Genomic DNA, 15,221 nt, shown 5'->3' on the forward strand with positions numbered 1-15,221 from the left:
GTCAACACCACATGCTTTCTTCAAGTATTACTCCTTGGGCAGCTGTTCATGGATAAACTCTCACTTTGGTCAGTTGGTTCTGCTCAACATTTTCAGTTCATTGAGGTGTTTTTCTTTGATTAAGGAGCGCTGTCATCCTGCTTTCTGTCTTTCAGCATGTTGACAGATAACGGGCATGTGGACTTCAGACGTTGAATTAGGATACACATGGATTTCCATACACCCATCAGGCAATACAAAGCAACTCTTGGCTGTATTGTGTGCCTTATACTGGAATTATGAAAAGTGGGAACAAGTAAATCATTATGTTGCTTCACAATTCTCGCAAAATTGTCTTCAACCATCCCCTCCTGGTTTGGTGAGTAAACTGAAAAAGTGACTGAAGAATTGGATCTAAGCAGCTATTAGACAGCTATTAGACTCTTGTACTCAAGAGGCCAAGAAGTATACTCAAGAGTACATAACAGTAGCTATCAGACTGGAAATATGTATAATGAACTATAATGGAACAAATCTGAGAACAACAATGGAAGTAATGTGAATATTTAACTATAAAAATCATAAGAAGGAACAAAAGACTTGAATTAAAGAAATTTACAAAACTATTGTGACCGGTTATGATTACTGTCAATATAAGAGCTGGGGCAAATTGAATGACTGCTTTTTAGCCAACACTTATTAATGAATTAATATCTAAAAAAGAACCTGTCAATTAAAGGTTCAATTGCTGTGGTCAAACATATGTCTGGATTTCCTGGACACTAAAACATTGGCCAACACATGGGTAATACTATATTCTAGGTATACCTTTATTTGATATTATGCATAGAAATGTCAGTCTTTCAACAGGTACACCAACAGCTTGGGCCTGGTAAATTCCAAATGGTTTATGTAATATAGTCCATCCAAAGTAGGATGCAGAGTTATATTCTGTCCCTAATCAGAGTTGTAACTGCAAATGAGCCCGGCAGACACTCTTGCCAATATATAGGCAAATCGAGTTTTGGAGCCGACTGCTTGCCACCAGTGGCAATATCACCCCAGCAAACACCCCATCATGATCCATATGAATTCTAATCTATGATCAAATCCATGGACGGCCTGCAGAGAAACGTTCTGCCCAGGCCTCCATATGATCCAACTGCAATCTGAGCTGTACTCTGATGTCATACAAGAGCTCCACTCTCTCTGTATGTCATTCCTCTTCTTGGGTGTTCAGTACTTAATCTCTTGGGGTTCTGTAGAGGAGAGGACTGGAAGGTTGCTTTATTGGAGGAGGAACGAAGGACCATCAACCCAGTCAAGCTCCTCGGTGAGATCATATCCTTCGAAAATGCCCCCCAGATCTGTGCAGACTATCTTTTTCAGAAATGTATCCACTGATAATTCTGTTTCTCTGTCCACATGCCTTTTTTATTATTAAGTAAGTGCTTTAATACCTTTGGGCCCTCGTGACATGTGAGCAATTTGAACATAACATAACATTCTACAGCCTCACCAGAAACACTCAGGGATGTACCTGGATGGCATGTGTTGTACAGGAAAATCTAGGCAGACCTTATGCATTACTTGTACCCAGTTACCCAGAGCCTAAGAAAAATTGGACCCTGGAAAGTGTCATCTGGCTTTACCCTTGGCAAAGGACCTGGGCTCATAGTAGTTAACGGTACTGTGCAACTGACAAAAGCCACAATAGAGCTAAGCCAGAAAGTCTCACCACCTGCGACGAAAAGAGAATTCAGAGATATTTGGGCACTACTCCAATATTATGAATGATTCGTTCTGCACTTCTCCATAATGGCAGGATCTCTGACAGATAGGTTCAAAGGATCCAAGTACAAAAATATCACCTGGACTAACAAGCTGGAGAAGGCCTTTAAGAGGTTATGGAGCTCACTTTGTCATCCGCCCCCTTCATAATACTGGACAAATGTATGCCTCTGGGGTTGGATTTAGTGCAGTTATGTCACAGGAATGGAACAGTTTTGAGCATCCTATTCTTTGCATAATGCCCAAACCCTTCCGTAAGGAATGGAACTATGCAGTCAAAAGAGGTGAGAGAAGCATTAAAAAAAAGATTTCATGGCATGCAAATTTACCCTGATTACTAACTATGAGCCCCTTTCCTGGCTTTCCAGAAACAAGAACACTAATGCTTGGGTCCTCCAATGATTTCTTGCCTTACAACCCTACCAATTTCCTATGGCCCACAGCAAAGGACGCCTACAGGCAAACATGGACATTCTTAGTATAATTTCGCTAGACACCACTGGGGGAGCTGCAAGCAAGGTGTTGTATATGTTACAACGTTCCATGCCGTTCTCTTGGGGTAAAGGGTGGGATGCCAATGGGGGCTTTCACCAGCTATGTGATGCTTGTGCCAGGGGCGGTGCAAGGAGGTTCCCATGGCTCATGCTACCATTGACCAGTCTTTCGGTAGGGGGTTGTCACATTGAAAAGTAATATGTGCCTGTCCCTTTAAGAGAAGCTCCAAGCATGATTAGTGCATCTAAAATACTGGCATCCCTGTGGTACAACCATTCCCAAAAGTAGCCACACGTAATAATAGCTGGACCCCATCTCCTACATAGTGCTCTTGAAAGTGTTGGGGCTTGTCTTGGTATCATCCAGCCATAACCCCTGGGGGAGGGGGTTGTGAGTGAGCTGTAACCAATTCCAGGGAAGAGACAGACATGTTGTAATCCAGCAGACAAGTGCATACACAGACCAAGTGGTTCCGGTAATAATATGGATCGGTGCGAGACCCCAGGTGCAGGTCCTTTCCGACGTAGTCCTGGCAGATGAGAATGAAGACGCTCTATATAAGCAATGCAGCTTGGCCTGGAGAGCTTTAGAGAGTTAGGAGGGTGAGCAGGCTGGGACAAGACAGCATGACTGCAAGGAAGGAATACGAAGAAAGAGACCGCAGCCACCAGAGAGCCAAGCACAGTGAGAAACAAAGGTGGAGGGAGGCGGTCAAAGGAATAGGCAGATGGATACAAGGACCTTTTAGGCCCTGAAAAGATTGAGTGATAGACAATTTAAGAAAAAGAGGCGAGGGGAGTGAAGGGGGAATTAAAAAGAAGTACTAAGTCTAAAGCAGAGACAATGAGAGAGAAGTAGGAGCAGGGGCAAAGAATCGGATGCCCCAAAAGACCTTTGTTTGTTCTTTGTGGGTCTCATGCCTGTGGAGGTGGCATTCCGGGCCAGAGGGATCCCAATCACGCTGTAACTGGACAGCATACTTTCCATGTCAAAGTCAGAGCACCTTCTATGAGCACTATTGCCGAACACTGTGGATCATCGCCGCAACCTAGGATTCCTAATGCACTAGGAGACTTCGGAAGTGGCCCTAAACAGGCAGATGATGCTTTTGGGATTCACTGCAGATCTTTTCCTCATAATTCCAATCCTAAAGGTACACAGTACCTGGACATGGATTTGGGTCGCCTTTTAGAAGGATATGATCTCACCAAGGAGCTTGACTGGGCTGACAGGAAAGAACAGATCATATGTGCTTGTTATCCTGGTGCTATAGGGGCGATAATGAACCATTAGAAGGTCATTAATTGAATGACTACCATTATCAGAATGTTGTAAGACCCTAATAGACATATTGCTAAAAGTTAGAGATGAAATGTGTTAACAATGTACATATAAATGTTAGTTTGTGTTGTTTCTTTTGTAGCACTTTGCACCTCTGTTAAGGGTATTTGAAAGCAATGCATGTGAAGCGAAGAGTTATAGGAAGTTAGACGCAGAAGTGGGGGAAGGAGACAACATCATATTATGTTTTGTGCCTTGCTCGTATAGTATTACAAAATGAACTGCCAAGAAATTAATGTAGCAGTACCATCCTTCTGTGACCTTTTTGACGTTTTTGAGTCTGCAGCACAGACACGGGGAAAATGGTTCTATGTTCATTTTTCCCGTAGCACTATTTGCCAAAAGATGTTTGCCAAAAATAATCGATTTTTTATTTTATTTCGGGGAATCCCCCCAATTCCCCGTCCCCTATTATTTATCACTATACAACACCCCACCCTACCACTTATATGCCCGCCCCCAGACCCCATATTTTCATCAAAACATTTTCTGCAAAAAGTGCTGCGAAAATAAAACGGGGGATGAATTACCATCGTACGGAGGGAAATAAGGGTGTTGCACTAGCTAATTTCCTGAAAGTGAATTATGTTCTTATTATGATCATAAGTGGACAGTTATGCCCCATTAGAGCAGGCGACAATAATACAATAGGCTCTTTCGCCACCTTCTATTAAGAACCCAGAGCTATATGAAGAGAGAGACTTACTGGAAAAGCTCCTGCTCGGAGATGGTGGATCCATGCAGGAGTTGGTACCAGCCGGCATGAGAAGCATCGGGCACATAGTTCGGCTCCCCATCCTTGACCTGTTTGGATGAACTGAGCCTGAAGAGACTGGAGCAGCGCAGGGCTAGTTCTAGAGCATCCATCCAGCAGCGACCTGTAGGGAAAAGGGAGAGCGCTTAGCAACATACAGCCAAGACCGTGCTCCTACTGTAGTTTAGTGGGTCTACTTGTAGACTCATTGCAGAACTGTATGATGCCGTCTCATGCTCTTGTACGTGGTAGTCATCCAGTACTTTGTGATAGGTATGTTCTGCTGGTGAGCACCCTGACACAGCACTGCCAGTGAATTGCTTAGATGCTTGGGCATACAGACCAACCAATGAATTTACAATCCATTTGCGGTTTTCTGTGATAGAGTTAAAGAAAATGGTGAAATCATCAAAACGCAAATATTGATTATAGTATTAAGTCTTAAACTCGATGATAATAGCCATTACAAAATTACTTTGAGAAACTGGTTCTGCTATCGGCTGTAATTGTTTTATTTTTCCAGAATTTATCAAATCAATCACTCACACGCTTTAAACACAGCAACATGCTTCACATTGATAATAGACCTTTGGCACATTACCCAAGCATCCCAACCACTGAATGTTACCTGAAATCTACCCTTCATGCATTAAAGGCTACACATGTATAGCTAAACAGAACATTTGTTTGGGTCTCCTAAATAACAAATGCTTAAGGAGTAGTTTGTTAAGCAATGAAGAATTGGCGAAGAATTCCCCATGTTATTCTTCGATCATTGGTATCAATGAAAGTATTCAGTACCTTTCAGGAAGATCTCAGCTGATATAACTAAAAGCAGGTGCCCCTGGGCAATCTACAGGCAGATGGGATCTGGGCATTTTGGCTAGTCATCCTTCCTGCCTGCCCTTCGAGGTGTGAAAACAGGGAAAATGGGTGATGGAGGCAGGCTTTGCTATGTACTGAAAGATCGTGGTATGGGTTAGAAAGTCACTGTGTATAATCCTGGACAAGTAGCTATGATACTCAAAAGGGAATGCAATCCTGGTGACCACAGAAATTCTCTCGGATTCATTTATGCGTGATCTAGTCATGCAGATCGCTTTTTACAGAGTGTGATAGGTACATGCAGGTTTAGTAAAGACAGGATAGAAGTTACATGTGAATTATTGTGCGTTACATTCAGCTGTCCTTTAGAGCCATTACCTAGAAAAGAGCGATTGTGATGGGTGACTTGTCTGATGGGAAAGCTCTAAGGGACAAAAAGAATGCCTGCATGTAGTCCATCAGCTCGCAGAAATGGTACGCGTTCACCTTGGAAGAGAATGGACTCTTTCTGTTCTTAATGAGGATGGAGGGAGATCAGAGCAATAGATGCATAGCTCGAAGAGCGCGCCGTTAAACCTCTTTACACATACAGTAGAGACTGTATTGTCCTAAACACTTGAATCGTCTTGAATTCATGTTTTCCGTGTCGCTCTTTTTTTTTAAGCCCTCAATGATGATGGTCACACTCACCCTCTTCTGAGTTAGGCCAAGGCACATCATTTTGGTGGGCATTATCCATACACAACCAAAAAAGGTCTTAGTTCCGTCAGGCATCCTGTGTCTGTAAGGGGATCCCCGTGGAATATACTCACTGGTGGTATCCATCCATCTCCTTATAACAATCTTTCTCTTTAATGAAGCACCTCAAGCACACATCTTCTGAGTTTAGTACTTCATGTCTTCTCAAGTCAAACAATGATTATTTTTCTTTGAGCAAAACATTTTGTATGTGGCTTTCTTGTGCATGTTTTTCAACTCTAGAGCCCACCCTCGAGTAGAGGAACAATGCCCTGATTGTGCCTGTGTGTAAAACCTCCCCAAAGAAAATTCCAAATCATGTTTGGTCCCAGTCCAGATGATACAAATATCATCTATGTACCAAAGCCACAGAGTCTTCCTGAAGCCAATGTTGGTTGTGTAAAAACATTTTGAGTCTCACATTGTTGCATACATAAATGGGCATACGTTGGGGCCGGACTCCTTGGTTACATCCTTTGTCTTCTTTTTTTCAGGAGGTATCTGAATTGTGATTTCTTTGTTGGCAATAGGTTAACTTTACTGTGAGGTTTCTTTCTGTTGGACATGTTATTGCTTCTTTGGGGACAATTTAACTTGAATTTAGCAATGTATATAGTTTCTTTGGAGAGGTTCTACCCACAACGTTGTTTGGATATCAAAATGATCACAGAACTCTGCATTTATGTGGTGAGACAATGTGCCAATTCTGTTATATTTTGGCCACATGTTTTTATTAAGGATCAGGACATAGTGCTGAAATCAATGTTTATGTATTTGGTTAGAGATCACCCGAGGAAGGGGATTAAATTACCCCAAAACCTGTTGTCCCTATGCTATATGGGTGTCAATCTGTAGTTGATGAATTGGTTGACAAAATGTGGAATCTAAAGGAACTTGGATCAATTTTGCATGCAAAAAATAAACAAGGAAAACCAATTCAACAACTGAGTATTTTGCGGTGTGGTCCTTCGAAACAACTGAGCGTAACCATACCACAGTTTGCTCATTCCACTTCTCATACAATGGTTTATAACAGCTCCTGGTTCACAGGGAGAAGTAGAGGAAATATGCCAACTTTAAAATTGGTGTGCTGCTTTCCACTTTCAAGCCCTGCATTCTGACATCTGCAAAGGCAAGCCCTACTCTACTGGCAGAACAGTCTGCTGCGCCACCAGGCTACTGTAACCACCACGCCACAAAGCCAAGAGTCAGGGAACCCATCGTCTTTGTCAGGGTCTCTTTCTTTTGGAGCTCCCTATTTATTTTTTTGAAAAAGAAAGCTCAATTTATATCTCCATTTTATACACAAATTATGAGCAGAATATATAATATGTCTGAAGGGAGAGGTTTTTTGACAAATAGAAAATAGGCTTTCCCTAAAAGCATTATGAAGATTGAAGACAACATGGCCTTCCACTTGGTCATCAAGTCTTGATATTTGCCCCCTGTAATCTCCCTCACTTTCTTTCCATTAGAGATGGGGGAGCCAGGGATTTCATGTGTAGGGTCAAGCCAGGGCCGGGCCTGGGAGTCAGGCATAGATCTAGGAGCCCACGACATAAACAAAGCGGCCCTGGTTCCCTCTCAGGGCCCAAGCCAGCATCAGGGATAGATTTATTTTCTTCATATTTGGGAATTTCTTTCCATTTTGCCCGCACAGTGCCGGGAAAATGGAAAGAAATGCTCAGAAAAAGAAGATAGGGCGGGTAGTGTGGCCTACCGTCATAGCTGCTGCCCACTGCTGCACGCATGTCTCGTCCTACACCAAATCACTCCCTGTTCTGCCCACAGCCAATCCTGTTGTCTGGGGGCGGGACAGGAAGTCATGGCTTGGGGGTGGTGTGTGGGCGGGCAGGGCCTGCAAGCAGCATAGGCTTTCTTTTCTTGCCGCAATCGTGAAACTTTTTCTGGGCAGACATGGTGGGGCCCGTGGCGACCACTGGTACCGGCCCGAAATGAAGGTTGGTCTGGAGCCCCCGTTTGAGCCCAGGCCTCGCCAGGCTCGCCCACCTCTCCTTTCTGTTGCCTCTTTTCTTAGTGCCGAGACACCACTTTGGCGATTTATAGGATGCCCCACAACATAGTGATTTAGAAAATGCAGAGATGTTATTTAAGAAAGACAATTCTATACATTATTATATACCATACCAAAGTAATTAGCAAACAAAGAATCATGTTGTCTTCCACCAAATCACAGAAATAACATGTTTAACTCTGCCTGTCTTCCCTGCCTTTTGCGGTATGTGTATTTTTTTGTTATAGTAAACAGTTGACACTGTTGGATTCTGGCTACAGGAGTTATGCATTTACACTCATCCCTGAGTGGTCAATGTGCTATGTATTAGGTTGTCACTCTCCATCTGCTTCTGCAGACACTTCTTTTTGACAAGCGACAGCTCTGGGGGATAATGCGTCAGTTAATTATTTGCTATGAGAGTTGTCACTTAGAAACACTTTAAGATTCATCATTAAAGAGAGAGACATCACACCTCAAAGTATACACATTAACTCTTTGGTTCTATGTCATTTCATCGACAGTCAGAATTTCCATGGGTTTTTTCACAAGTATTTTTTGACCGGGAAAACAAATTTTTGGCAGGGTTCCCCCCAAGGGCCCCATCATATTTCCGCTCCCCCCACAACTTATATACACTTTCACAACCCCCCAATTAGTTTTTTCAGTAAAACCTACTTGTAAAAAAAAAAAAACATAAAAATTCTGACCGTCGATGAAAGGACGCTATACCAAATCTTTGGCCCTTTTCAAACCCCAGAGTTCACTACTAGTAATACCCGGCTTTCAGAACATTGTGATGCAAACATGAATTGGCTTCAAACGTGCACAAGATTTAAAAGATCAATTAGCACCCATGCCAGGCCTGGCAGTCAATCAGATTGCTCAATATGTTGGCTGAATCTCACGATCCAAGTCCACTTTCTGAGCAACCTTACTGCTGCTCACACCTGCACGTCATCTTCCCTTCCTCTCCACGGCTTCCCTGCTGCATCCTCGCCTCCCTGGCTTCCACTTTCCTTTGCCATTGTGGCAGTGCTGCCGCGCCACCCCTCAGGCTGCCATGGAAATGAGAGAGGGTCTCCGGTCAGAGATCTGCTTCTATTTCCATGGTGGCCATGTTGGGTGATCATTTGTTCAAGAAACAAATATTTCTATTAGCATGCCTGGAAGTAAACCTGGGGTGCTATAGCAATAATCACTGGTTCCCTGGACTGCACTGGGTGCTGATGGTCCACAGGCCCTCATTAATTCTGGCCCTCGGCCATTATCACCTGATACATCCCGGGAAGCCAGTGATTATTGCTTAAGAAAAGCGTATCTATTTATTTATTTATTGAACTTTTGCAAGAGATATCTTTGGGCAGTGTTCAGGAGGCACGTGTGTGTGTGATAGTTAGAGTTTTGAATAGGATGCGCTCACAAATCGACAGCCAATGCACATTTCTTCTGGCTATTGAGATATGATCTCGTCTCGAGATGTTCAGAGCAGCCCTCAGCGCATTATTCTGTATGACCTGCAACTTACTGATGTTTTGGGTGGACGTGCCTGCAAATAGGGCATTACAATAGTCCAGTCTAGGGTCAATGGTGCTCTAGCAATAGTGAGGCAGCTGTCAGTAGACAGAAAAGGTCTACAAGCATTGATTAGCTTAGTGGTGTATGTTGCTGAAGATGCAATAGCGTTGATTTGCCTGGTTAGAGACAACAAGGAGTCTAGGTAAACCCCTAGGGTCTTGACATTGCCCAAGACTTGGATGGTGATGCCGTCGATTACAAAGAATTGGTAGTCTCCGCCAAGTTTACTTAGCAGGGTTTGTGAGCCGACCAGGAGCAGTTTAGTCTCGTCATCATGAAGGCATAGCATGGTTGAGGCCCCCCCAAGCCTGGATGGTATGGTAGACTGAGTGCAGTGTGTTTGAGTCAGTGACATAATCGCCTGTGACAGGCAAGAGTTATTGAGTATCGTCATCATAGTTTTTGTAGAATATTCCCTGGACATCTAAGAGGTCGAAGAGGAGTTTAAGGAAGGTATTGTACAAGGTTGGTGACACACATGCACCATGGGTGACACCGCACATAACAGGAGTTGGGGGTGCCAAAGCGGTGGGGGAGAACACTCTCATCGTTCTGTTAGTCAGAAAAGAGGAAAGCCAAGTGATCATTTGGCGGAAAGGTACGCTGCCCAATAGAGGTGTTGGGCATAGGATTTGGTGGTCCACGAGATGAAAGACGGCTGATAGGTTGAGCAAAAGGAGGAGGGCTATCTTGTCAGTATCTTTGAATTAGTCCAATTGATTTTTTTAAGTCAAGTAAAGCTGTTTCTGTGCCATGAGCAGGTTGAAACACAGATTGAAGCAGACCCAAGAGGTTGTTAGATTCAAGATGCGCCTGGATCTGTAGGTATGCTGCTCTGTCCAAGATTTTGTGGAGTAATGGGCAGTGGTGATGGGGTTGTAGTTCGTAGGGATGGCCAGGCCTAAGGTGTTTTTTGTTTTGTAATGGTAGGACCCATGTTGGTTGGTACTGTGCTAGGGGAGAACAAGACATTGGTAAGTGTGGAGATGAAGGGTGCAAGTGCTTCGGCACAGTCCTTAAAGACTGTGGCAGGGCAGATATCCCCTTGACATCAGGAAGGCTTAAGACCTTTGATGATCTTGATTACCTCTGTTTCTGAGACTGGCTTAAAATTGAATAGCAGGATGTTTAGTGGAGGGGCAGGAGGCACAGAGTCAGGGTAATCAGCGGAGATACTCAATTTACCTTTCTTCAGGAGAATCTTCTTCTGTAGTGAAGATATTTTCTCTAGAAGGGCCTTTTGTATTTTCGTACACCAAGTGTTGTCTTTGATGGAGTTGGTAGAAGGGGGGACAGGTGATTCTAATTCCCGTAGTGTAGCAAAGAGCTCCTGGGTACTGGAGGTAGCATTTGCAATTCTTGCATTAAAGGTGGAGGTTTGGTTTGAAGTATTGAGAGTTTATTGGGGAGGTGAAATGTGCGTTGTTAGGCGTTGTCAGGTCATTCCTCCAAATGGTTTCTGCCATGCGTTTGGTTGTAAGTAAGTGCTTTGAGGTCACGGGTGAACCAAATATTAAGATGTGCAATAGGTTTAGCTTTGCGTTTGACCAAGGTGGGCCATATTGTTGTTGGCTAGCATCAGCGAGTAATCGTAAGAATCTACCAATGTGCCTGGGTCACTAGTAGGAGTTTGTAAGGTGGTGAGCTCAATCAAAAGAGGTAGGATGCAGGTGGAAGTTATATCCCTGGTTTTCCTTGTTAGTGTGGTGGGCAGGGGCGTGGCCAGGGCAAGGGACCGGTTAGATGTTGGTATATTGAAAGAGATTATGTTATGATCTGACCAAGGGCAGGCCAAATTAGACAAGACCGTGGTGTTGCAGTTGAAGTTAACAAGCCAGTCCAGGATACGGCCTTTGCCATGGTTAGGGTTTAGGATACATTCCGTAAAGCGTTATGCCTCCAGGGCACTAGTGCCAGTGTCATCTTTAAAGCCCAAGTTGAAATTGCCCATGAGAATAGTCTTAGAAGATGGTTAGGACTCACCTGAAAGGAGATGCATGATATCCGCCTCAAAGGACAGTGTTTGGCCTTGTGCACGATAGACCAGGTGAATAGTTACAGTAGCAGTGTGGGAAAGAGTTAGCGTAACAGTCAGAGGTTCCCCTGTCAGGAAAGTAGGATTGCTAATGTCTCTGCTAAGGAGGGAATCTCTGGCTATAATGGCAACCCCCACCTCTAGTGTTAAGTCTGTCTTTCCGATAAATCGAGAATTTGTGGGGACCTGTAAGGGATAGGGCAGGGCCCAAAGTGGCATGCTGCCAAGTTTCAGAAATGGCTAGCAAATCCAAATTATTAGAAGTGATCCGGTCAGAAATGTCCAGTGAGTGTGCTGTGATAGCCCTGTCATTAACTAAATCTCCCTTTAGAGATGGGACTGTATGGTTCATGGGATGTTTGTTATGCCATAGGCGTCTATTGAAACGGGGGCTAGTGTGGCCACGCTTCAGGTCGCAAAGGGTGGGTTCAGTCAAGTGGTTGGCACACTTCAGGTCACCCGGGGTGGGTTCAGTCAGGAGGTTAGCATAGGAGTAGGCTGACAGCCCTCCTATCCTGGTAGATGGAGGAGTCATTGGGGTAATGGTAATCGACTCCTGATTAGTGCCATAGTTTGTAGCAGCACTGATGGTGTTGCATGGACTAGCAGGGGTGAGGGCCAAAGCAGTGATATTAGGAGCTGGCTTGATGCAAGTAATTGGACGCCCACAAGGTGTTGGGAGGACGCGGATATAATTTAAAGAAAATCAATCATGACATTGTTCTAATATTCTCTTCATATAACTGTGCATGAACATATTCCTACATCCAACACAATACATCTCTCCATGTCTGTTATATGTTACATTTTTGGGAATTTCTACACAGCTTAAAATTTGAATAAATAAAGTTTTATTAAAATGGATTAACCTTCTTCCTAATGTTTATTTTACATATATAGGCATGCCCAATGCTCATGTTTCCAGCTTGTCTCCTATTGGAGACAAACTGCAATCTCAAAACCAGTGGGGCTTTTTAAGGTCTTGAGCAGGCATTCAGGTGGTGATATTTCCCACAGAACGGTTCTAAAATATTTATGCCTTTGAGTTAGCCAGGCATTTTGGTTGTCGTTGTCAGATTTCTTAGGAGATCATATTTTTTGGTGGCAAATGAAACAGCGTTACCACAGGGCCATAAACTGGCAGAATTCCATCACTCGTGCTTGTGCACTTACACAGTGGATTGGTACAGGTGCATGCTCTTTAGTGAATTTTTCCCGCTGTATCCAATCAACTTAGAACGATAATCCATGAGTGATTCTAGCTATAGGTACTCTTAAATCCCAAAGTAAAGCTGTTTGTTCTTTTTTTCTCACTTAAAGCTATTTAAGATTTGATTGAACAGTGGACAAAAGGTATCTTTAGCTTTACAGTGAGTTACGTAAAGACGGCATCACTGCAACACATCAAAGACAATTACTGCGACGTAGAAAACCCTGAAGTTAAAACAACAAATTCAGACGAAAAAATAGGTGGGTGGGGGGGGGTTGGGCTGGCGTATTTATTTAAAGTGGGAGGTTGCGGGAGGTCTCTCCCGCTTTTAAAATAGAAATAAATTGTTGTTTTACATTCAAAATTGTCGACCTCACAGCAAAAATGTTAAACAGATTTCCACAAGAGCATTGATATTTTCTTGGTACCTTTCATGCCTGAGATTACCTTCCATTCAGTGACTGCCACAACGGTTGGTCTGAAGTCATCCGATTTCTTGATATTGATTGTTAAAATTTACTCGGCTTTGGGCACGGAGGGATATAAAGAGGATATTATTATACTTCAATGTTTATTAAACACTTGGTATGAGAAGTACCCGTCTGGCAGGGTAATAGTTGCGGGTGATCTAAATGCCCAGCGCTTAATGGATGAGTGTGTTTTATGATTGTGGAAGCAGTGCGCACTCCCCCGGCCAACTGGTCTGGTAGGGAGGGCTTGTGGGTTAGGATGTTTATGTTAACGACCTGTGTTGCCTTAACAGTATAGCGCAGGGAGAGGGCACCGTTGTTTAAACATGGAGTAATGGAAACAGTAGGTCATGTCTTGATTACATCTTCACCGATAGGAAAACCAAAGAGGAATGCACTAAGTTTAGGATATATCCTACCACCTGAGCTATCGCGCAGTCCTGGCATGGACTTATACCTTGCCAAAGGCATACAAGTATAAAAAAGCTCTACTGTCAGGTGCAAGTAAATCCGAAGGGGAATCGTATCACATGGAATAATAAGAGTATCGAGAAAATGAGCATGTATATAAATAACAATACTGCATCTGTGGTACATTGGCTTGGGAAGAATAAGTGGGATTTGTCGCTATTTATGCGCTGGCTAAGCACGAGAATGCAGATATTTCCCAATTCCTGTAAACCCTTAAAGCATCATGAAAATGTTTTCGACCCTGAGATAAAATTTGAAAAAAGCAATTTACGGAAGCTCCATAGAGCTACTGATAATAACCCTTACTATTCTAAACTGGAAAAAAGCAGCTAAAGAGCTCAGATTTGACCAGGTATATAAACTGGGTGAGGAATCACAAGGCATCACTCCAATCGGCAAACTGGCTGGCCCTGTATGCGCTTATTAGAAAAGGGGATGATAAAAAAATGTTGGGGTACCGTCCGTAGATTCCTTAACAAGCCTTCATTGGTCGAAATGTGTCTGATTGATGGGTCCACGTGGCACCATGTAATCAGAAAAATGTTTTATGACACATCTGTTAAGTATGAGACAAATAATAAATATGTACCCTGTTTTAAATTCAGTGAGGGCTTTAAATGGCAGAATATTCTTATGATTATAAAATCCATTACAAATTCTCGAGCCCCTGGACCAGATGATACCCTTGCTAACATAGTATTTAAATCCAACCCGTATTTTTGGGCACATATTTTGGAACAGTTGTTTAAAAAAATCTTGCATGAAGGCAATATCTCATGTTCATGGAGGTGGGCGATTTTCATCCCGGTATTTGAAAAGGATGATAGAACAGACCTGAACAATTACCGTCTTCTGGCTATGCTTGATGCAAGACAGGATAAATGGCTGGATACATTAGAGGGGAGAATACTTAGATCTATACTAGAAGTCCCCCAATCAGTCCCTGTGTAGGCACTTAGATGTGAGTTGGGTATTTACTCATTAAAAACGAACTGGAGTATACAACGGTGCCAATTGCATTCCAATACACCAATGAATTGAGTCTGCTGATTCTCTGTAACACCAGTTAACACAACTGGACTGTATTGACTGTAAAAACTATTTTATTTACAGGGCTGAGGCTCTCCGCTTTGGAGCACTCGGCCTCTATTAATACACATCTGGAGGATTTGACTGCGCTTCCAAATTGGCTAATGATACTGAAAAAGAGAACGAAATGCATATCGCTGTGTTATAACTTAGATCTGTTAGCAGCCAAACCAATGTATGTAGAATATTGTAAGCAGGCATTTAGGGGGTTTGCTACCAGTAGTCACCTGGTCAAACACTGCCCAAGAGATATTTGTAAATTCATGATTTATTTGCGGTTGAGTATATTACCCACTTTTGAGCATACAGTGAGGTGGAACAAGATACCTCGTTATAAGCGACTGTGCTGACTTCTGTGGTTTGGCATTTGAGACTGCTCCCCATGTATTGACACAGTGCCCAAAAATGATCAAGTACTATGATAAGGGTTA

The 15,221-nt window shown here is 43.1% G+C and overlaps 1 protein-coding gene across 11 annotated transcripts in view; it reads right to left on the reverse strand.

Annotated features, from left to right (window-relative positions):
- Positions 1 to 15,221, reverse strand: part of OSBPL5 (oxysterol binding protein like 5) — a 1,112,782-nt gene that overhangs the window by 307,570 nt on the left and 789,991 nt on the right. For all 11 annotated transcript variants that reach the window (XM_069624153.1, XM_069624161.1, XM_069624156.1 and 8 more), the window contains one exon: positions 4,313 to 4,484. In XM_069624153.1, coding sequence (XP_069480254.1) covers positions 4,313 to 4,484 — 172 coding nt within the window. The remainder of the gene's footprint in view (positions 1 to 4,312; positions 4,485 to 15,221) is intronic.

The sequence above is a fragment of the Ambystoma mexicanum genome, chromosome 11 (genome assembly GCF_040938575.1).
Source record: "Ambystoma mexicanum isolate Mex_15411 chromosome 11, UKY_AmexF1_1, whole genome shotgun sequence".
NCBI lineage: Eukaryota > Metazoa > Chordata > Amphibia > Caudata > Ambystomatidae > Ambystoma > Ambystoma mexicanum.